Source organism: Prunus avium, chromosome 3 (genome assembly GCF_965620075.1).
Source record: "Prunus avium chromosome 3, drPruAviu1.hap1.1, whole genome shotgun sequence".
Classification (NCBI taxonomy): domain Eukaryota; kingdom Viridiplantae; phylum Streptophyta; class Magnoliopsida; order Rosales; family Rosaceae; genus Prunus; species Prunus avium.
In genome coordinates this window covers 4,357,748-4,382,984 of record NC_142286.1, presented here as the reverse complement: position 1 = coordinate 4,382,984, position 25,237 = coordinate 4,357,748, and the positions used below count along the sequence as shown (strand labels likewise).

General features: G+C 37.3%; 1 protein-coding gene across 1 annotated transcript; it reads right to left on the bottom strand.

Annotated features, from left to right (window-relative positions):
- Positions 1-228: 228 nt before the first annotated feature.
- On the bottom strand, positions 229-11,554 carry LOC110771607 (uncharacterized). The gene is given in 21 exon segments (XM_088250197.1): positions 229-574; positions 576-645; positions 811-872; positions 1,517-1,685; positions 2,551-2,614; positions 2,693-2,822; positions 3,057-3,274; positions 3,885-4,065; positions 4,280-4,780; positions 4,865-5,167; positions 5,227-5,623; positions 5,910-6,163; positions 6,686-7,492; positions 7,678-7,795; positions 8,345-8,416; positions 8,498-8,569; positions 8,799-8,940; positions 9,037-9,412; positions 10,137-10,482; positions 10,580-11,126; positions 11,236-11,554. Coding segments are annotated over 21 exon segments (5,199 nt in total). The 5' UTR covers positions 11,330-11,554; the 3' UTR covers positions 229-298.
- Positions 11,555-25,237: the final 13,683 nt, after the last annotated feature.

The following is a 25,237-nucleotide window of genomic DNA, read 5'->3' as shown; positions in this document are numbered from 1 at the left end:
TCTCTGTTTGTTCGCTCACTCACCCCATATATCACACGACCGTCGCTCCCTGAGCAGCGCGCCGAAGCACCGCCCAAAACCCACCACCAACACCATCACTCAACGGCCTTGTAGTTCAGGCCGTGAACCTAACAGCCGAGACCAGTTCCTCTCTCGGCTACAATCGTTTGACCAAGAAGACAGATCAAACAGGCGCACCATTCACCCATCCAACGCTCACCAAAACATCAACGCACGGTAAACCGTGCTGGCACGCCCGCGCACAACCGCACCGCACCCAAAAGCAGGAAACCCCGTGTTAACGCACGTCCCCTCGGCCCGGAACTCCAGGCCGTGAGATTTGCGTGACAGACAGGATTGCTGTTGAAGATGCACATGCCATGGAAATTTCTATGGCTTTCTGAGCAGAAGCGTTGAGGTAGCTCCCTTGTAATCTTGAATCCACAATGCTTTCAATTTCCATGCTCTTGAATTTAGGACACATCCTCCATTGACATATGTGAATAGGTACATCTTCTTCATCTCTTGCTATTGCTGCTCTACCGGTTATTAGCTCTAGCAACACAATCCCAAAAGCTGTATACATCACTCTTTTTGTTAAGCTGTCCAATGCTACAATATCTGGACGTAACGTCAACACAAAATCTAATTAGATTGAGCATCGAAACTCAAACCTAATTGGCAATGACTGAAGAGACCTTTACCTTGCACATGATTAGTATGCAAAGCTTGCATTCCCTAATTTGGGAACAATAGTACTCTCAATGCGCAAATCTTCTGGATTAAAAAAAGTAATTAAGTAATTAAGACTTACTGAGGATCAAGGTATCCAAATGTTCCCTTGGCAGCTGTTGAGACATGAGTGGCGCTTTCTGTTATAAAAAAAATATACAAAGTACAGTTTTCCTTTTCCGTAAAGCCAAACACAAAAAAATATTATATTATAAATAACATATAAATAAATAGGAAAGCTTTTAAGGTACAATGAAATTTAAGAAAACAAAATAATTGGTAAGTAAAAGCAAAATAAATAATAAGTAAGAAGGTGAGTTTGGTACGGTGAAGCACGTCAAAGACGCTGTCCTAAAGCCTTTGTAGCCTCCCTATGTGCAAGTACTGACGGTCTACAAGACTCCAAGATACGACTCCTTGTACACAAACTCAAGATCCGCTATGAGCACGTTCATAGACGGATATGGGTATCCAAGTCATAGAACCATTGCCAAAATAATAATATAAAGTAGAGAATATATATAAAAGTAGAAAAGGAGAGAATTAGTTTATGGTGGTGATTGTGGTATGTGATATTCTGATGGTGTACTGTGTGTATATAAAATGTGAAGGAGGAGTGGCCTTTTATAGGCATCCAAAAACATGTAACCTTCACCAACCATAAAAGTTCACCAACCAAAAACTTAAGGCATTCACCAACCAGAAATAAAATCTGAATATTAAATATTTATAACCCCCCACAATAAATAAAATAAAACAGCCATAATAATTAAATAAATAAAACGGTTAAATTTTTAAAACCTTTTAAAATTCCAACACTTTCAGTTGAGAGAACTTTAGAAAGACCAAAGTCAGCTATCTTGGTTTGCAACTTTTCATTTAACAAGATATTGGATGTCTTTAAATCTCTATGCACAATGGGTGGCTTGCAATCATTGTGCAGATATTGTAAGATCCCACATCGACCAATGGAGAGGGGGTTGATGTGCCTTATATGTATATGCCCGCATCCATCTAGCACAAGGCCTTTTGGGAGCTCACTGGCTTCGGAGTCATAGGAATTCCGAAGTTAAGCGAGTTGGGGGCTAGAGCAATCCCAAGATGGGTGACCCACTGGGAAGTTGCTCGTGAGCTCCCAAAAACAAAACCGTGAGGGCAGAGAGGGGGGGCCCAAAGCAGACAATATCGTGCTACGGCGGAGCCGATCCCGGGATGTGACAATTTGGTATCAGAGCCACTCTGCTGTGTGGTGCAAGTGTGCCAACGAGGACGTCGGGCCCCTAAGGGGGGTGGATTGTAAGATCCCACATCGACCAATGGAGAGGAGGTTGATGTGCCTTATATGTACATGCCCGCATCCATCTAGCACGAGGCCTTTTGGGAGCTCATTGGCTTCGGAGTCAGAGGAACTCCGAAGTTGAGCGAGTTGGGGGCTAGAGCAATCCCAGGATGGATGACCCACTGGGAAGTTGCTCGTGAGCTCCCAAAAACAAAATCGTGAGGGCAGAGAGGGGGGCCCAAAGCGGACAATATCATGCTACGGCAAAGCCAATCCCGGGATGTGACACATATTCTAGTCCTGCAGAAGTATATATATGTATATGCCAATATATCAGCCAGAATAGTATTATGGACTATATAAATTTTTTTTTATGCAAGCGATATTCTAATTTAATCTAATCTAAACTACGGGGAGGGGGATTCGAAATTGGGTGCATAGTGGAGAGCACACCCACTCTAGCCAATTTGGCTAAGCCCATATCTTCTATGGACTATATACTATTTTTCAAAGAAAACATTTATATTAGTGTTTAATTACCTTGTGCTGCATCTACTGCAATTTCAAGTCTTTCCTTCCAAGTCAAAACGTCTTGAGTTACATCTGCATAGAAAAGTTTTCCATCGTCATATAAAGTTGTTCAGATTTCGTTAAAAATAATGAAGGAGAATTAGGTGTTACTAGCTAATAAATGCTTTTGCAAATTTCCATTCGCCACGTACTCATAAACGAGAGCCATAGTCTCCCCTTCATTACAGTACCCAACCAGAGAAACCAAATTTCTATGATGAGCTCTCATCAACAGTTCAACCTGCCATTTGTTTATGGCTACTATTTTTAGCAAAACTAATACTGATTTCGTTTAGTATCTTTTTAACGTCCGGTACGAAATCTTAATAGAACCCATATACTATTTACTATATTTATTGGCCCCTTATTGACCACTTCTCTAATAGAGGTGGACTCGACTACTATTTATGGAACCCACATGTATTAGAGAAGTGGTCAGCAACGTAATACAAATAGCATTACTTTAAATATATACCTCATTTTTAAATTCTTTTGAGCCTTGCCCTGACGATGAATTGAGCAACTTCACAGCAACTTTAGTCTCATTTTTAAGAGTGCCAAGGTAGACTTTTCCAAATCCGCCTCTTCCAATTATTGATGCAAAATCGTTAGTAATCTTCACGATCTCCGAGTATGCAAAGCGTTGACCCTCGCACTCCAACGGCCTATTTGGTTTGAAATTTGTCATCATCTCTACACACAGAAAGAATCGTCACCATGTCATATGAGACACAGACTATTACACGTTGATGAAGCAAGTTTTTTGTCCTATTTACCAGACCTTCAAGCCTAGAGATTATTTATCTCGACAAATGGATCAAAAAGAAAACCTAACTACTCATAGACTCGGACATAAGAGTTAACGGTTTTAAAAATATATATATATAATCAATGGTTTTGCGGGTGATGTGAGAGCACAGGAGCTACGGGCTCAATATGTGGATAGCTTATTTTGAAGCAGGGGTAAATGCTCTTAACTATTCAAGTGTCTTAATCCAAAATCAATTGACAATGGATAGTGAGCAAAACTATGCGAGGAAATAGTAGCCATAAACATTAGCAAAACTATAATGAGGAGTTTAGAGTGAGGAGCTTATTTGAGGGGTTCAATTTGACCATCAACAAATGTAAGGAAATCAATGGACTTAAACATTTTAATTGGTTTGATGGTGGGATTGAACCCCTCAAATAACCTTCTCACTCTAAACTCCTCATTGTAGAAGCTCCCTTTAAACTATTAGCCAATGCTTTGATTAATTTTCCGGGAGTCACTCTCAATAAGAAATACTTGGCAGTTTCTTACCATGTTGTCGTTTCCTTCTAAAGCCCATCTTGAAGACTCTAAAGCCCATCCCGAAGACGGCTAATACAATTGACGAGAGGGTTAAAAATTGAAGCAAGTATAGTGCTACGCGACTACTGATGTTCCCCTTCTTCTGTAAGTCGCAAGAAATTTGTTGGGAATCAGATAGATTTGGATTTTCTCACAAACTGGTGGATGGCAATTGTAGTAAGATTTTGATAGATATAACTTTATGGGAGCTGATTTTCTCACTCCTCTTTTGTCCACTTATACTCCCTTTTTTGTTATAGTAAAAACTATTAAATAACGAAAGGGAGTGTAAGTGAATAAAAGGGGAGTGAGAAAATCATCACCCTATTTTATTGTTTATTTGCTAATTAAATTAAGAAGCACACCTTAATGATCGCAACCCATCCTTTATTCTTTGAATGAGTCCGACAGGAACAGAACCTGTGAGCAATATGATGAACGGCAAAGGAGATGTCGGGTCTAGTGAAAGTGAGATATTGAAGGGAGCCCCCAAGCTGCCTATACTCAGTTGCATCATAAAGTAACTCACCAGCAAGAAAGGATAGCTGACGAGATGCACAAACTGGAGTACTACAAGGCTTACAATCAGTCATGGAATGCCGTTTGAGAAGATCAATAGTATATTTGGTTTGTGAGAAAATGAGGCCAGAGGTGGTAGAGGTGGCTTCAAGCCCCAAGAAATAAGAGAGTGGACCTATATCAGTAAGTTCAAACTCTTGACCAAGTGTACGAACAAATGAGGAGATGAGAGAGGGATGATTCCCTGTGAGAACAATATCATCAACATACAATAAGAGAAGCATAATGTCAGAAGAGCAGCGAAAGATAAATAAAGAGGGATCAACCCGACTCTGAACAAACCCAAACTGGAGTAAGAAACCACTAAGTCGGTAAAACCAAGCACGAGGAGCCTACTTAAGACCATAAATGGCTTTATGAAGCCAGCATACATGAGTAGGGTGCGCTGGATCAACAAACCCATGAGGCTGAGACATAAAAACAATAGTGTCCAAATAACGATGAAGAAATGCATTCTTCACATCCAGTTGACGAAGAGGCCAACCAAAGGAAACTGCCAGAGCAAGAACGGTCCGAACTGTTGTGGGCTTCACCACAGGACTAAAGGTCTCATCAAAATCAATACCAGGTTGTTGATGGAACCCCTTAGCAACAAGGCGAGCCTTGTACCTCTCAATAGACCCATCTGACTTCCGTTTAAGCTTAAAAACCCACTTACATCCAACCACATGCTGCTGAGAAGAGGAACAAGAACCCATGTCTGATTCTTGAGAAGAGCATTAAATTCCGTAACCATGGCCTCACGCCATTCAGGAAAACGAACAGCCTGTGAGAAACAAGTGGGTTCTTCATGAGTAAGAGAAGCATAGGCCAACAAAGCACGGGGAATAGGATATCGAATGGTGCCGTCAGTGCGAACTCGAGGGCAAAGAGTACCAGCCTGGTGGCAAGTAAGCATAGGATGACGCACAACAACAGGTGAACCAGAATCAGAAGTATACCCATCAACAGTGGGCTCAGGAGTTGTAGGAGAAGATGGTGCAGAATGAGACTGCGGATCAGGAGGTGGACGTGAGCGGCGCTGGTACGTCCGAATAGGGGCCACGCGTGGGGAAGATGTAACTCTATAGCCGGTGGCAAGGTCTGATGTGGCAAAGGAGCAGGAGGGGGCACAACAGGTGAAACGGGGACTGCAATCCATTCACTAGGATGAGGCAAACATTTCTGTGCAGCAAAGGGAAATGAATGCTCATCAAAGCAAACATGGCGAGATATGTAGAGACGACCAATAGTGCGATCAAGGCATTTGTACCCTTTATGCTGCAAGCTGTAACCTAGATAAACACACTCAACAGTTCTTGGTAAAAGTTTGTTAGTCATATATGCGTCTAAATGCGGATAACATGCACAACCAAAAACTTGCAACTCATAATATGAAGGAGTTTTTCCATAAAGACGAGAATAAGGGGGGAAGACCAGTGAAGAACAGGTGAAGGAAGACGATTGATGAGAAAAACAGCAGAGGAGACGACATCAACCCAATGACAAGTAGGAACCTGACTCGAGAAAAGAAGAGTTCGAGACATGTCAGCAATGTGACGGTGCTTGCGTTCAGCAAGGCCATTCTGTTGAGGAGTATGGGGGCAAGAAAAGCGATGATGAATTCCATAAGAGGAGCAGAGTGCTCGAAATGCCTCGTTATCATATTCTTTGCCACCATCACTCTGAAACTGTTTTAAGGAAGCAGAGAATTGAGTCGTAATGTATGACAAAAAATTCTTGAAATGGGAAAGAACCTCAGACTTATGTTTCACAAAATATAGCCAAGTAAACCGAGTAAAATCATCAGTAAACAACACATAATATTTATAGCCTTTAACAGAAGAAATAGGAGATTACCAAATATCATAATGCACAAGAGAAAACGGAGAATCGGTACGTACTTCATTAGAATTGTTGAATTGAAGTTGTGTGGATTTACCCAAAGCACAACCTTTACAAAAGGATTTTTGGAATTTAAATTGGGAACCTAACAAGTGATTTTTGCCTAAAAAGGACATTGTTTTAGTAGAAGGATGACCTAAGCGACTGTGCCATATAGAGGATGACTTAAGAGAAGCAGATAAACACGTAATACGAGACGGAAGAGATGGAAGCTTGTAGAGACCGTTCTTACATAGGCCCTGAAAGAGGAGAGAACCATTAGAGCGATCAAAAATATAGAAGTGTTAAGAATCAAAGGCACACAAAACATTATTATCACGACAGAGTTGTGCAAAAGACAGAAGATTTTTACGCATGGAAGGAATCGCATAAACATTGTTTAATTGGAAATAGTTGGAGCCAATGGAGAGTGACATGTTACCCGTATATGAAATAGGCATCTGATCTCCATTGCCAAGGTGAACTGTATCATGACCATTGTATGGGAGGCGTTGTTGGAGAAGGCTTGGATTCCCAATCATGTGAGTGCTGGCACCTATGTCAGGATACCAAGAAGGGTCATGCAGAGAAGGAGTGGTATAAGTGGGAGCAGGTGAAGGGGTGGTCTGCGGCTGTCCTGCAATCTGTAATCCAGCGAATGCAGTGTGCAAGGAGTTGGGTACATGTGGACGGGCAAACTGAGAGAGCATAGGACATGTCGGAGCAAAATGACTTGAGCCATGGTAGAGCTGACAAGAGGCAGTAGGTGTTGTACCCAAAACACTAGGAGCCGAGGAACGAGAACTAGAGTTGTTTCGACGACCATTATTCCTGTGGTTCCAATTACTGTGCCTGTTATTGTTTCGTGAACCAGAATTTGAGAAGGAAGGCCGGGAGGCACCCTGGGAGGCAAGCAAGGCAACTGGCTGAGAGGAAATGGTAGGTCGACGGCGGGACTCTTGAGTCAGAAGATGAGATCGTAGAGCACTGAAATCAGGAAGAGTACCTAGGCTCTCAAGAGCTGTCACCAACATCTCGTACTCATCACCAAGGCCTCGGAGAACGGCATTAACCAAGTCTGTATTAGAGACTGGTTCTCCTATGGAAGCTAGTTGGTCAGAAATCGATTTGGCCTCCTAAAGATAATCTGAGACAGATCTAGTCCCACGAGAAATCCCATTAAGACGACGCCGAAGATGAGAGGAGTTGGCAGTTGACTTCTGAGTGAAGTATTTGGAGATAAGAGACCACATGGAGGCAGAGGTTTTGCAGCCAACTATAGAAGCAAGAATGGGTTCTGACAAAGTAGCAGATAGTGTACTGACAAGAGTCTTGTCTGTGCGAACCCAATGATTATAATCGGTTGAAGAGGTGGCTGGACATAGATGAGTGCCATCAACATATTTGAATAAATCTTGTCCAATAAGGAAGGCTTCAACCTGATGATACCACAAAAGATAGTTATCATCATTAAGCTTCACCGTCACAAGATGGGTGATATTGGGGAGAGAATATGTGGCCATGGCAGCAACGGTTGAAGAGGCAGTAGCGGAAGAACTCATCTTAGAGACAGAGGAAGGGGGGGTGCTGTGATTGTGGTGGTTGGAATCTGATGCGAAAAATCTGGAATGGTTGGGCAGCAATGGAGCGAGGCCGTTTAGGTGCTGTGCGACAAGCTTGAGAAGAAGAAAGAAGAATGGCGCTGATCCCAGAGAAGAGAAGAGAGAAAATAGAGACCCAAAACCCTAGGTAAGAATTTGTTCTGATACCATGTAAGTTTGTGAAATCTGAATTATTATTCTTCTCACTGTTGGAGGAAAATATATATACATCCAGCTAACATTATAATAGGAAATATATATAAAGGAATTCCTAGTCTATAGGGATTGACAATTAATATAGTTGACTAGAGAGATATAAACAGTATATACATCAATTAGCTATAAATCAGGGATGCTGTCTAACAAGCCCCATTAACAACAACTTACAGGATGCTTAAGTTTGGCAGTGTAGACAAAAAATCTGGAATTGATCCAGTTAGGTTGTTGTTTGATAAATCCCTGTAATCACGAGCAAAATAAGCTCATTGAATTAGTAATAATTAATCGATTTATACTAAAGAATAGTTAAGGCATACTTACAAAGTCTCTATCATGGTGAGATTTGATATGAAATAAGCTATCTCCCCTGTTAATGCACTGGAGGACAAGTTCCTACACGATTGATTGCATGCATATTTTCTCACTTAAATCCACTAAATGAAATTGCCAATGGGGTCTAGCCTAGTAGAAAAATGGCCTTTACTTGCATACCAGAGGTCTCAAGTTCAAACCCTCATGACATCTTAGTTGTGTGTGTGAGAAACCCCTCTCCCTTGTAGTTTAGACTATCACTGTACTATAAAAAAAATTCACTAAATGAAATTAATCAAAAGATACTTACAAGGATATTATTCTATGTTGCTGATTCGTTTTGTGCAGCCTGCAGTTTAGACCTTCCCATGAGTAAAGTTGAGGGCTACATGGATCGCCTTGCCAGTTGCTTTTGATTTTATGAGTCGCCTTGATGTTTGTGATAGCATCCACTAATATTTTGAGAAGCAATCACAAAACACGTTCTTGTAAGTACACTGGAAATTGTGGCACCAAATCAACATTGAAGATCTAAGCAAGGGAGTTACCATCTTCTTGGTTTGTCTCTGCTTCTAAGAAATTTTTAACCATATAAATCTCGAAAGCATTGAGGATGGGTGGGAGGGTAGAGTTCTTAGCCCTGGTGATTGAAATATTATACTGTCCAAAAGTATTCAAACCGCTAGCGCTGAAAATAGTATATGTGTTGTGAAAATTGGCTCGCATAAAGGATACAAGCTTCGGAGACAGAACAGGAAGCGACCGGTTGCCCGTTTCAAGCGACCGATCGCAGGAGACTCTACCTAAAAGCGACCGGTCGCACGAAGCAAGCGACCGGTCATTTTCAAGCAGATTCGAAGTCTGGAGCGAAAACTTCTGGCGACCAGTCGCTTGCGACTCTGCCAGAATGCCACCGGTCGCTTGCTATCAGCGACCGGTCGCCCAGCACGTGCTGTTTCGGATTCCTCGAGTTTTGAACTCTATTTTCAAGGGCTATCGCCTCCCACCTACTTGCAAGCACTCTAGGGGTCACTTCTAAGTCAGAAGAACATTGGCAATCAGTTGGGAGGTTTGAGGTAGCATTGAAGGACATTGGAAGACTTGTTTCAAGGTGTAGCTACCCTATGGTTCTATATAGGGTGGCTGTACAAGTAGCCATCAATACATAGCTTGTGGCTGGCCTAACCTGTGGTCCATGTCAGGTATTCAAGGGCAGAACGTGGGAGACAAAGCAAGGGTCTTCTCTCAAGTCTAGAGGCTTATGTATTAAAGGAAAAAGGGAGCAAGTCTGAAATAATGGGAAGAGAGTTAGAGAGTGTTGGAAGAAAAGTAGCTGGAAACTAGTGAGTCAAGAAGAGGAGAGAATTCTCAAGTGTATCAAGGTGTGAGCAAGGGTGTGAGAGAAACAGATTGTGAGGGTAGTGTTCTAAGGGGGTTTCTGTGTAAACCAAAGTTGTAACCTATCTTCATTAGTGAAATTTCTCAAGGGGATCACCAAAGAGAATGTAGGCAAATTGCTGAACCTCTATAAACACTTGTGTCTTTTGTGCTTGATTATTTTCTGTGTGTTTGTGTAAGATTCATCCATCATTGAGTCTTGTCCAAAGTCCATCAACAACAAGGTCTAAAGGGGAGTGAGTTGGTTCTAATTCACAACAATATGTGTGTGCAAGTACGGAGGAGCAAATGCCCCATAAATGAGTTTTCCGTTCAAGATAATCTGTTGCAGTCTAGATTGGTTGTGATCGGCCCTTTCAAGTTCTGCAAAGTGCAGGTAACTACAATATTCTTCATTTATATTTGGCGGCAAAATAATTCTCAAGGAATGATCACTTGGATTTTTTGGTGTGGCAGCGGTACTCATAACAACCGACGGTAGTTGATAATGGTTGTCAGATTCAGAGCCGATGGTAGATGAGGTATTTAATTGTGTCCAATAATTATCGAAGTCATGATAGGAAGTCCAGAAGCGATCATAAATATCGAATGGATACCTAATTGTAGTAATTCATACAGCCAATTTTCCATCAGAATATAATTCAAGGATAAATTGCAAACACACAACACATAGCTAGCTAGGAGATGACTCACCTGTATGCTCTACTATTAGCTCCTTGGCCCGTGTCGTACCGGGAGACAAGTGCCAATGATGACTCCCTTACCGTTTGATAAGATTCATTACTTAAAGGCCTGAGTTCTAGCGCAGATATAAATGGAACCCCAGAGTCTGTGTTCACCAAACAAACATGTATATAGTTTCGAGGTGGGACATGTATGAGCTCTTTGTGCGTGCCTGCACCAGAGGCACTTCGAAAGCTAACTGTATCCCACAAATCAGGTCCAAGGTGTAGTTCAAATTCTGGTATCTTGTCTTGGCCATCATAATTCCCATAAACAAAACTCGCTGGGATCAAATATTTGTTGCCTCGTGTAACATTTATTTTGTAGCAATTCCTGACTCCTTCGGGGAAGCACCTAACATACCAGTATGGCTGTAGATAGTCGTCTCTGTCACCAAGCGATATGGATTTACTTTCACCGGTGTCTATGAAGGTTGCATCGGAAATGTAGTTAAGGCCAGTTTTCTTTTCAGTATAACTTGAATCTGTCTGGAGGCCACAATCTATGCTAATAAATCCTGAGATATATAAGCACATATATGTATAAGAGAGAGGTCATAGCTTATAGCTATATACCATGTTACCAAAATTAACAAGCTTATAGCTTATAGCTGCAGATATTTATACCTGATTGATCATCTTGGGAATGAACTAGCAGCACCAGATTAAGTGCGAAACCACCAAGCAGTGCAAAGAGGAGTTGCTCGAATGTGCATGACATTACTACAAGGGAGAAGCTAAGACAAATTAAGTAAATTATTTGTGTTTAATGGATAACCTTTTATATTTTATACACATTTAATATATATATTATATGAGGGTAACCGTCCATGTCAGAAGGACCGTATCATCTTCTATATGGTGATGACCAATTTGCTGAGAAAATTGTGTGGAAATTTGGGCTTCGAGAATACTAACTAGGCATGTTTTGGATGGGCGCATGCTTAAAAATAAGACAACGTGTTCTCTTATTATCTTGTGCAAATCGTAATCCAAAGACTTGTTAATTCTTCAAGTACAGCCAACCCAAAAAATAAGTTTAAGTTGTTATCAAAGTCTCTATTAAATTAACTGATGTTTATCAAGAATATTGAATTTAGAGTAGATGCAGCCAAAAGCTTGACTTGGAAAAGTCTTTGATGATCATATGTGTATCTCCCCACTTGTGCAATAGAAATTCCAATTAGAGGTCCACACACCCGCACATAACATATCTTTAACTCTCCCTGATGACTAGTCATCTGATACTGCTAGCTGATGACTAGTCATCTGATACTACTAGCTGATGACTAGTCATCTGATACTGCTAGCTCATGTGAGACTCACGCTTGGCCAGCTGTAGTTTTTTGTCCTAATGATTTTTTGTCTCATTATAGCTTCAATTATTAGCTGCCATGTGGATTGTTTTCTGACCTAGCTTTTTTGGGAAAAAAGAGAGTCCTGGCTCTTGTAGCGGTCACTTTTGACATGGAGAGGTTTTTGAGAGTTTTGTTTTTGCTTTGCGTCTTCTTCTTTGATGAAAGTATCCATTTTTCATTATGAGGTTTTAAAATTAGTTTTTAAAATCTGCTTTGATCTTTAAAATCAACTTTACCCATTGAGAATTTTGCAGAGTATAACTTTTACTTTGCATTCTCTACTTGGTGAGATTTGGATTTTCATTATGAGATTTTGAAATTTGTTTTTTGAAATGTGTTGTGGTTTTGAAATCTGCATCTAAGGTTTAGTTTAAACACTTCATCATCCTAGCTAGATTAGATTCTCTGTTGATTTCTTCAAGAAGATGGTTTCTTGAAGAAATTGACCTTTTCATTCTAGAATCTAGTGTGCAGATATTCTAGTCTTGCAAAAGCATATATATGTATATGCCAATATATTAGCCATAATAGTATTATGGACTATATAATTTTTTTTTTTTTTAAACAAGCGATATTCTAATTTAATCTAATCTAAACGACGGGAGGGGGGTTTCAAATCGGGTGCAGAGTGGATTTAGGGTTTAGGAGTGCCAAGGAGCCTTGCCTTGACGATGAATTGAGCAACTTCACAGCAACTTTAGTCTCATTTTTAAGAGTGCCAAGGTAGACTTTTCCAAATCCGCCTCTTTCAATTATTGATGCAAAATCGTTAGTAATCTTCACGATCTCCGAGTATGCGAAGCGTTGACCCTCGCACTCCAACAGCCTATTTGGTTTGAAATTTGTCATCATCTCTACACACGAAAAGAATCATCACCATGTCATATGAGACACAGACTATTACACGTTTATGAAGCAAGTTTTTTTTTTTAACCAAAAATATTCTATATTTTCATCCTATTTACCAAACCTTCAAGCCTAGAGATCATTTATCTCGACAAATGGATCAAAAAGAAAACCTAATTACTCATAGGCTTGGACATAAGAATGAACGGTTTTTCTGTAATAAAAAAATAAATTAAAATCAATGGTTTTGCGGGTGATGTGGGAGCATAGGAGCTACGGGCTCAATACGTGGATAGCCTACTTTGAGGCAGGGGGAAAGAGAGAGGAGAGTTAAGAGTAGAAGACATTGAGAAAATGGTGGAGGAGTTATTTTGGTTTTAAAAGCCGTATCACTTTGCGCGACGAAATAATATATTGGTCGCGCAAAGTCTCGAAATTTTTTATAAAAAAAATTCCCATTTTTGGTGCGCGCCCAAATTTTTAGGGTTTTGCGCGACGAATTTTTGGTCGCTCAAAGTTTTGTGCGATGACAATATTCCGGCGTCCCATTTTTGGTACCCGCCCAAATTTTTAGAGTATATTTTGTGTGACGAACTACTATATATTGGTCGTGCAAAGTCGTACAAAATTTAAAAAAAAATTTGCATTTTTGGTACCCGCCCAAATTTTTCGGGTATACTTTGCGCGACGAACGACTATATATTGGTCCCGCAAAGTCCTAAATTATTATTATTTTTAAATTCCCATTTTTGGTACCTGCCAAATTTTTAGAGTATACTTTGCGCGACGAACTACTATATATCGGGCGCGCAAAGTCGTAAAAAAAATTAAAAAAAAAATTCGCATTTTTTGTACCTGCCCAAATTTTTAGAGTATACTTCGCACGACGAACTACTATATATTGGTCGCGCAAAGTCGTAAAAAAGATTTTTAAAAAAATTCGCATTTTGGTACCCGCCCAAATTTTTAGAGTATACTTTGCGCGACGAACAACTATATATTGGTCGCGCAAAGTCTTAAAAAAAAATTCCCATTTTTGGTACCCGCCCAAATTTTTAGAGTATACTTTGCGCGATGAATTATTATATTGATCGCGCAAAGTCTTAAAAAAAATTTAAAGCTACTAATAAATATATATACTATTCAATTTCTTAAGTGTTATACGTACAAAATAAAAAAATTTAAAGCTACTAATAAATATATATACTATTCAATTTCTTAAGTGTTATACGTAAAAAATAATCTTCACGATCTCCGAGTATGGGAAGCGTTGACCCTCGCACTCCAACAGCCTATTTGGTTTGAAATTTGTCATCATCTCTACACACGGAAAGAATCATCACCATGTCATATGAGACACAGACTATTACACGTTTATGAAGCAAGTTTTTTGTTTTTTACCAAAAATATTCTATATTTTCATCCTATTTACCAAACCTTCAAGCCTAGAGATCATTTATCTCGACAAATGGATCCAAAAGAAAACCTAATTACTCATAGGCTTGGACATAAGAATGAACGGTTTTTCTGTAATATAAAAATAAATTAAAATTAATGGTTTTGCGGGTGATGTGGGAGCATAGGAGCTACGGGCTCAATATGTGGATAGCCTACTTTGAGGCAGGGGTAAATGCTCTTAACTATTCAAGCATCTTAATCCAAAATTAATTGACAATGGGTGGAGAAAGTCAAGGTCATTTAAACTATCGGAAAGGCTATAATGAGAAGTTTAGAGTGAGGAGCTTATTTGAGGGGTTCAATCCGACCATCAACAAAATGTGAGGAAATCAATGAACTTAAGCATTTTAATAGGTTTGATCGTGGGATTGAACCCCTCAAATAATCTCCTTACTCTAAACTCCTCATTATATCCTTTATGGTGTGTTTGGATGAGGGAAATAAACCTGGGATTTTAACAAAACTCAGGATTTCTAAATTGACATGAACCAATTCCCGTGTTTGGATAAAAAAACATAGAAATTTAGAAATTCCGCGTGGGAAAAAACATGGAATTTGGAGATCATAAATCTCAACTTTAAATTCTATTTAAAAGTCGTCATTTCTAAAATCCCAAGAGAGATTGAGTTTTAAAAAAAGATAACTTTACAAATAAAAATTAAATTCCGTGTTTTAAATCCGTCACCCAAACAAGAAACTTTACAAATTCTAGAACATTAATTTCCGTTATTTTAAATTCCGTCATTTATGAAATCCTTTGTACTTTTAAATGTCCTCATCCAAACGCAGTGTTAAACTATTAGCCAACGCTTTGATTAATTTTCCGGAAGTCACACTCTCAATAAGAAATGTAGTTAATGCCAGTGTACGTTTCAGAATAATTTGAATCTGCCTGGAGGCCATAATCTATGCTAATGAATCCTGAGATATATAAACACACATATGTAAGAAATACAGGTATATATATCTTAGATATATACTATGCTACCAAAATTAACGATTTATTTTTTCTTGCTGCTGATATATTTACCTGATTGATCATTTTGGGAATGAACAAGCAGCATCAGATTAAGAGCGAAACCAACAAGCAGAAAGAGGAGTTGCTTGGACGTCCACGACATGACTACAAGGGAAGCAAAGACACAAACTTAAGTAAGTATTTTGTGTTGAATGGATATCATTTTATATATAAAAATAACATAATTCAAGCCTACGAATTTTGTCTCATGTCTCAAAGTCCATTTTTCAAGTGGTGTAAAAACTTTAGTTAATTTGTGCATGAACACTTGTTTGTAATTTCTTTTGGTTATTGGTAGAATTTTCTGTTCTGTGCATAAGTTACCAACTAGCGTGGAAGCTACAGCCAAGTCAAGTCATGGTTGGTCCGCAATTATGATGATGAGTATCATTCAAATTGGGTTGCTAAGCTAGCATTGATTATACACTGCGAGTCACAATTTGATGAGCTCTCTCTATTTATGTTTTGGGAGATAATTACTTGGAACAGTTCTCTCTCATGATATTGATGGTCCATATGTGCCATGATTTATGGACGGTCAGGATCTACAACAAAGTCTGCTACATAAAGTCTACCAACTTCGTACATAAAATTCAAAGTTTGCTACATAAAGTCTTTTTGGTATCAACTTCGTACATAAAATTCAATTTCCTTTCATTTTCATATCCACCGTTAATTTGCTGTAAAAAAATCTGTTAGGCAATAAAGGGACCTTCAAATTATTTTAAAATAATAAATATATTTATAAAACATGACAAATGGATCAAAAAGAAAACCTAATTACTCATAGGCGTGGACATAAGAATGAACGGTTTTTCTGTAATAAAAAAATAAATTAAAATCAATGGTTTTGCGGGTGATGTGGGAGCATAGGAGCTACGGGCTCAATATGTGGATAGCCTACTTTGAGGCAGGGGGAAAGAGAGAGGAGAGTTAAGAGTAGAAGACATTGAGAAAATGGTGGAGGAGTTATTTTGGTTTTAAAAGCCGTATCACTTTGCGCGACGAAATAATATATTGGTAGCGCAAAGTCTCGAAAAAAAAATTTAAAAAAAATTCCTATTTTTGGTGCGCGCCCAAATTTTTAGGGTTTTGCACGACGAATTTTTGGTCGCTCAAAGTTTTGCGCGATGACAATATTCCCGTGTCCCATTTTTAGTACCCGCCCAAATTTTTAGAGTATACTTTGTGCGATGAACTACTTTATATTGGTCGTGCAAAGTCGTAAAAAAAATTTTAAAAAAAATTCTCATTTTTGGTACCCGCCCAAATTTTTCGGGTATACTTTGCGCGACGAACGACTATATATTGGTCCCGCAAAGTCCTAAATTATTATTATTTTTAAATTCCCATTTTTGGTACCTGCCAAATTTTTAGAGTATACTTTGCGCGACGAACTACTATATATTGGTCGCGCAAAGTCGTAAAAAAAATTAAAAAAAAAATTCGCATTTTTTGTACCCGCCCAAATTTTTAGAGTATACTTTGCACGACGAACTACTATATATTGGTCGCGCAAAGTCGTAAAATTTTTTTAAAAAAAAATTCGCATTTTTGGTACCCGCCCAAATTTTTAAAGTATACTTTGCGCGACGAACTACTATATATTGGTCGCGCAAAGTCTTTAAAAAAAATTTAAAAAAAATTCCCATTTTTTGTACCCGCCCAAATTTTTAGAGTATACTTTGCGCGACGAATTATTATATTGATCGCGCAAAGTCTTAAAAAAAATTTAAAGCTACTAATAAATATATATACTATTCAATTTCTTAAGTGTTATACGTACAAAATAAACAAATTTAAAGCTACTCAACGATCCAACCGTCAAAATTGTTTGTTTATACTTCGAGATCATATACGCCAAAATTCGGAAAAAATAAACATTAAGAGATCAAGTAATGGGACAAAATATTTCAACGGTTATAAAAGAAAAATCAAGATTTAACGGCTATTTCAACTCTGATTTTGATGATTTTTTACAGCTACACTCCTTGACCCTATATGAATACAATGACTGCATTCGATCGTCAATTTAAAATTTTTATACTAGTGGATACCACAAAATCTTATGTTATATTTAATGAAAGTATTAATAAACTCTTAATTGTTAGTGAATATATTGTTTTGATGGCATACACATTCTACAAAACTAGTTTCAACGATCCAACCGTCAACCTTGTTTGTTTACACTTCGAGATCATATACGCCAAAAATTGGAAAAAATTAATATTCAGAGATCAAGTAACGGGACAAAACATTTTGACGGTTGTAAATGAAAAATCAAGATTTAACGGTTATTTCAACTCTGATTTTGATGAGTTTTTACAGCTACACTCCTTGACCCTATATGAATACAATGACTGCATTCGATCATCAATTTAAAATATTTACACTAGTGGATACCACAAAATCTTATGTTATATTTAATAAAAGTATAAATAAACTCTTAATTGTTAGTGAATATATTGTTTTGATGGCATACGCATTCTACGAAACTAGTTTCAACGATCCAACCGTAAAACTTGTTTGTTTACACTTCGAGATCATATACGCCAAAAATTGGAAAAAATAAACATTCAGAGATTAAGTAATAGGACAAAACTTTTCGACGGTTATAAACGAAAAATCACGATTTAACAGTTATTTCAACTCTGATTTTGATGATTTTTTGCAGCTACACTCCTTGACCCTATATGAATACAATGAACCAATTCGATCGTCAATTTAAAATATTTACACTAGTGGATACCACAAAATCTTATGTTATATTTAACAAAAGTATAAATAAACTCTTAATTGTTAGTGAATATATTGTTTTGATGGCATATGTATTCTATGAAACTAGTTTCAACGATCCAACCGTCAAACTTGTTTGTTTATACTTCGAGATCACGTAATGGGACAAAACTTTTCGATGGTTATAAACAAAAATCACGATTTAACGGTTATTTTAACTCCGATTTTGATGATTTTTTACAGTTACACTCCTTGAACCTTTATGAATACAATGACTCAATTTGATCTTCAATTTAAAATCTTTACACTAGTGGATACCACAAATCTTATGTTGTATTTAATGAAAGTATAAATAAACTCTTAATTGTTAGTGAATATATTGTTTTGATGGCATATGCATTCTACGAAACTAGTTTCACCGATCCAACCGTCAAACTTGTTTGTTTATACTTCGAGCTCATATACGCCAAAAATCGGAAAAAATAAACATTCAGAGATCAAGTAATAGGACAAAATATTTTGACGGTTATAAACGAAAAATCACGATTTAACGGTTATTTCAATTTCGATTTTGATGATTTTTTACAGCTACACTCCTTGACCCTATATGAATACAATGAACCAATCTGATCGTCAATTTAAAATATATATTTTCTAATAAAAACCCAATCCGAACTACAATATTATATTTTTCTAACAAAATAATTTTTTTATTTTATTTATTTTTGTAAAGACTTTGCGAGACAAAGTTTAGTATTTCGTCGCGCAAAGTCATGCAAAGATTTTCATAAAAAAAAATTATTTTATTTATTTTTGTAAAGACTTTGCGAGACGAAACACACTTCGTTGCGCAAGACTTTTTGCACCGAATATTTTGTGTTTCGTCGCTCAAAGTCATGCAAAGATTTTTAAAAATAATTTTTTATTTTTTTTATTTTTGTAAAGACTTTACGAGACGAAACACACTTCGTCGCGCGAGACTTTGTGCACCGAATTTTATTGTTTCGTCGCGCAAAGTCATGCAAAGATTTTTATAAAAAAAATTATTTTATTTATTTTTGTAAAGACTTTGCGAGACGAAACACACTTCATCGTGCAAGACTTTGTGCCCTGAATATTTGTGTTTCGTCGCGCAAAGTCATGCAAATATTTTTAAAAATAATTTTTTATTTTCTTTATTTTTGTAAAGACTTTACGAGACTAACCACACTTCGTCGCGCAAGACTTTGTGCACCGAATTTTATTGTTTCATTGCGCAAAGTCATTCAAATATTTTTTAAAATAATTTTTTATTTTCTTTATTTTTGTAAAGACTTTACGAGACGAACGATACTTCGTCGCGCAAGACTTTGTGCACGAATTTTAGTGTTTCATTGCGCAAAGTTACTTTGAGCGACGATGCTTTGTCGTCGCGTAAAGGTTTGTTGCGCAAAGTGACTTTGTGCGACGATTTGTGTTTCGTTGCGCAAAATTTAGTCGCATAAGACTTTGTGCGACGAAGTTTAATTTTCGTTGCGCAAAGTCACTTTGAGTGTCGAATTGTGTTTCGTCGTGCAAAATTTAGTCGCGCAAGGGTTTTTTTTTACTAGTATAAGCTAGCATTGATTATACACTGCGAGTCACAATTTGATGAGCTCTCTCTATTTATGTTTTGAGAGATAATTAATTGGAACAGTTCTCTCATGATATTGATGGTCCATATGTGCCATGATTTATGGACGGTCAGGATCTACAATAAAGTCTGCTACATAAAGTCTACCAACTTCGTACATAAAATTCAAAGTTTGCTACATAAAGTCTTTTTGGTATCAACTTCGTACATAAAATTCAATTTCCTTTCATTTTCATATCCACCGTTAATTTGCTGTCAAAAAATCTGTTAACTCATGATGTGGCAATAAAGGGGCCTTCAAATTATTTTAAAATAATAAATGCATTTATAAAACATGACAAATATTTTATAAAAAAATTTAAAATTGAAAAATAAAACTCTCCACCTTCTCTCTCATCCCCTCTCTGTCAACTACCAAAAATACAATTAATTTTTTTAATTAATAAAAAAGTCTCTTCTTCTATCTCCGTACACGATCACCTCCCATCCCCACGTCCTCACAGCCATCACCGCCCCCCATCCTCCCTCATCATGACGAAACCCCCTCTCCCTCATCCTAGCCCTTACGCCCAAGGTTGATCGAATAGCCCTCCCTGATAAAGGATTAGAATCAGCCCTTATGCCCAAAATGATCGGACAAAGTTCAGATACAAATTGTTGGAATTTATGTGCTCAACTCTGACACCATTGTTAGGATTTTTAAGCGCTCTGATACAACTATTGGATTGGATTGAGTGTAGGGGTTTAGGATGAGAAATTCCTACGAAAATTCTTTTTCTTTGTTGGGCAAGAGCGGGAAAATTCATTGAACTTGACAACTTGTGAGAAATTGAAGGGGTTTAGAAAAAAAAATGTCCAAGCTTTATACTAGTATACTTTTATTATTTTATACTAGAAATTGGGCATAGCATTTTCCACCTCTGAAAATGTCAAAAATAAGTAAGCACCGATATTTTTATAATTATTATGAAGACAAAATTGAGAAAACAGAGTTCTATTTTCTGCTTAAATATTGAGCATTGACTTTGACTTGGTCGTCGTGGACGTACCTGTCCATGTCAATTATGCCATGTTCTACCTGTGAGTATGACCAATCTGGCTTGCCTTGTGGAAAATTTGGGCTTGATGTGGAATGCTTGTAAAATAATTGATTATTAGACATTAATAATTGATTATTGACTAGTTAATGAAAGTATTTTTCTTTTTATTTTTACCTAAAGAAAATGTGTTATTATTATTATTATTATTATTATTTGTCATTTTATTTTTGGCTAGGGAGGGAGAGAGAGTCATAAGACTTTGACCCATTGATCAATTAATTGTTAATATATAGCCCATAATTAGTATTAACGAGAATTCACGTCTTTAATAAGCACCGATCAATAGTATTCGCTTCACATTTCTCATATTCTAAAACTATAATGCTTCATTTTATTTTCTTTTTAAATAATTGAATTAGCGATAACCATGAAGGAACTTTCAGATTTATATAAAATGAGGTTCAGGTTGATGTCGTTGAATAATCGTGAAATGAGAAATTCCTACGAAAATTCATTTATCTTATTTTATTGGGGAACAAAAATCTGCTGAGTCTTTAGCCCAGAGCGGGAGAATTCATTGAAATTGACATAAGGGAAATTGCATGGGCTCAATTGACTTGGTTCGTCTCGTTCATGTAGGTGCAGCAACTCTTGCGCGTATGTCATGTTGATGACATGTTCTACGCATAATTAACAATTATGACCAAGTTACTTTGACTTTTGTGGAAAATTTGGCCTGCATTTGAAGGACAGTGGGTCTGCGGAAGGCTTGTAAAATACGGTGGAAGACTTGGACATGAATATGACCATACAATAGCAGAGTTGCTATGATTTTAATTAAAATGGCAGAGTAACTATACAGATTACGATATTTCTTGACATTCAAAAAGAGGGTTGAGTGGAATTTGCCCCAAAAAAAAAAAAAAAAAAAGGGTTGAGTGGTATGACGAGATTCTCATTCAAAAAGTAGTCACGTGACTAAACGTGATTTTTTTAACATCAGTTTTGATGGAAATTAACAAAAAGGACTATTTTGATGGGTAGATGATAACCTGAAGGACTATTAGTGTCACAAAAAAACCTGAAAGACGATTCGTGATAATTTTATAAACCTCAAGGACTATTTGTGATAAAAAAAAAACCTTTTATATATACAAGTAGTTAACATTGCTCTAGTGGATCATGTTGTTATAAGGGATGTGGCTTAACTTAATTCTAAGTCAAGCCTACACTTTTATCTCATTTCCAGTTAGCGGTCGGCACCTCAAAAAGTCATCATACAAGTGGGTTTTTTTGTATATTTTTTTTATTTTGGGGTCATCATCCAAGTGGTGTTAAACTTTTAGTTAATTTGTTCATGAATAATTTAAACTTTTAATTAATGTTATTAGTAGGATTTCCTGTTCTGTTACCAACTAGCGTGGAAGCTACTGCCAAGTAAGGCTTCGTTAATAGAAAATTACATTAGAGATGACCAATTTGCTAAGACATTAATTGGGTGGAAATTTCTGGTTGATTTGGGATTGGGAGACCGTGTGGGGTCTAGGAAAGACTTGTAAAACATTAACCCATTCACCACTTCTACGGAAGCTACAGCCAAGTCAAGTCGTGGTTGGTCCACAATTAGATACAAAAAGATGCATGATGAGCAAGGATTCAATTGGGTTGTGATCAGAAAGATATATATATACCAGTACTGTCCCTCAAAAAATTTAGTTGCAATGAGGATTCTGTTTTGTTATCCCGATTAATAAATAATTATTAATATTGTTCATGGAATCTTTATACTTTATCTTCTTTGAAAGCAAGAACAAGTTGTGTTGAGGGGATTTACGGCTCCCTCATACCAGGTCCTCATTATGGTGGCCAAGTAAGGCATCATTAATAGAAAGTTACATTAGAGATGACCAATTTGCAAAGACATTAATTGTGTGGAAATTTCGGGTTGATTTGAGAGATCGTGTGGGGTCTAGGAAAGACTTGTAAAACATTAACCCATTCACCACTTCTACGGAAGCTACAGCCAAGTCAAGTCGTCGTTAGTCCACAATTATATACAAAAAATGCATGATTCAATTGGGTTGTGATCAGAAAGATATACGAGTACATTGAAACTTTTTTTTTCCCACCATATCAATAATTAATAGGGTACCGGCAATTTTCTGAAAAACAATTAGGGCTCCCTCATACCAGGTCCTCATTATGGTGGTCAATTTGAAACATTTCACTTTTGCAGTATGTAAACACCATCTGATTTTTAAGAGATGGTAGCCATAGCAACATAGGTGTCACATCTCGGGATCGGCTCCATCGTAGCACGATATTGTCCACTTTGGGCTCCCTCTCTGCCCTCACGGTTTTATTTCTGGAAACTCACGAGCAACTTCCCAATGGGTCACCCATCCTGGGATTGCTCTAACCCCAACTCGTTTAACTTCGGAGTTTTCATAACTCCGAAGTCAGTGAGCTCCCAAAAGGCCTCGTGCTATATGAAGACGGGCATGTACATATAAGGTACATCACTCCCTCTCCGTTAGTCGATGTGGGATGTTATAATAGGAGTCTGGGAAGAGGGTTTGTGATAGTAGAGATGCGGGAGGGTGGAAGGGGTGATATGGTACATCATTTGATTTTTTAAGATACTATAACTATGCTGATGTCGATTAATTAATATCATTAAATTAATTAAATGATCAAAATTTTAGTGAATGCACACAAAAATGCACCAATGCTAAATGCAGATGCTCGAGATCTCGAAAAAGAGCACTCCAAGTCCAAATCCAACAATACTATTATTTTTATTAATCATGATTTTAATTATCTTTTTAAACTGAAAATATATAACAATTTCACCTTAGTTTCAGTTCAAGTGGGCTTGAAAGGTTATAAGATAGTAGACAGAATAGAGAGCCACTTTCAGTCTGCAAATGTAGCGAGTCAAAAAGTGATTTTGTAAAATAGAGACGATGATTTTCATTTTTCCCCATTTACAGGCTTTGACCCATTGATCACTGGTCAATGTTGGCCTAGAATCAGAGAAATGTTACATGTGCATGATTTAATTGAGTAGAAAACATACGTTGGTTTAGGGGAGAACAACAGGCATACAAGGATGACGTGAGTAAGAAATCCTAATTTTCAAATTGTGATAATTGTGGCATGTGTTACTCTAATGTGAGACTTATACATCATGACTTGTATCACGCCAACTACACTAACAATCCAATGCAATTCTAGGCATTGAAAAATTAATTTGTTAAAAGTTTTTTCATTTTGTCTTTTCCGGTTGAGGAAATACTAGCAACTTTCTCTCTAACCTTCTCCTTTGGACCTTCTCCCCTCTTTGCTTGACATGTGTCATTCTCTCTACACTTAAAACAATGCCATGAATATATTATACAAGCTAACTTTTGCTTTCCAAGTTTATCCTTATTACATGTATTCAATTTATCCAAAAAAAACTATCAACTTTCTTACCATCTTATTATTTATTTTTTTTAAAAGAAAATATCTGTTTTTTTTTATAAAAAAAAGAGGAAATGTCCCCTTTTTTTTTTAACGTCAAGTTTAGACTTTTTAAAAAAAAAAAATCTAAACCCTTTGTGTTTTATAAATAAAATAAAAAAGGGGACATTTCCTCTTTTAAGAAAAAAAGCACATATTTTCTTTAAAAAAAGATTAATAACCTATGCACACTCTCACACACTTAGCTGCACAATTTATCGAGCATAAAAACAGAAGAGGTTTTTTTTTAAGCTCTCGGTTAGCTTCTATTTCATTTCTTGGAGACTTTTATTATTCTCCCTCTCATCTCAAGTCTTCTTGCACAGCTCGTACACTTTTCTTTATACACATCAAACCTTTTCACATTAGTATACGCCTCTCTCACCAACTTTAATTTAATAAAGCAAATATATTTTATATAGGGAAATTTGCATAAATACCATCTGAACTTTTAGGCATGTGCGCCATTACCACCTGAACTTTTAATTTTAATTTTTAACCACCTGAACTTTGTTAAGTGTTGTAATCCACCACCTAAGTCTAACTTCGTTAAAGTTTCCATTAAATATAAGGGAATTTTCGACAATTCAATAGAACCAAAAATAGAATTTAAAACAAAATAAATAAATAAATAAAAGTTAACCTAATTATACCACGCCTTCCCCTACCCTTACCCCTACCCTTTTCCAAAACCACTTCTCCCCAAATCCCCCACCCTCTACATACACCCCTAACTTCTCTTTGTCTTTGTCTTTTGCCGTCTCTTGGAGTGGGTTGTTGAAATTGAAGGGGCATGCCAATGGATCATAACTTCATATATATACTGGGGAGGCAACAAATTGTGACAGCAACAACCTCATGCGAATCCAAACAAAGTTGTAGGTATGCATAAGGAAGATTTGCAATTCCTATTTTATAGAATATAGTTATAAAATGACTTATATGTATATAAAGGGTGTTTTGGAGGGGAGTGGCGTTGGAAAATGGGAGGATGGGGTGGGGGTGAGCGGCGTTGGAAAAGGGAAGGGTGGGGGAAGTGGCGTAGATTAACTTTCTT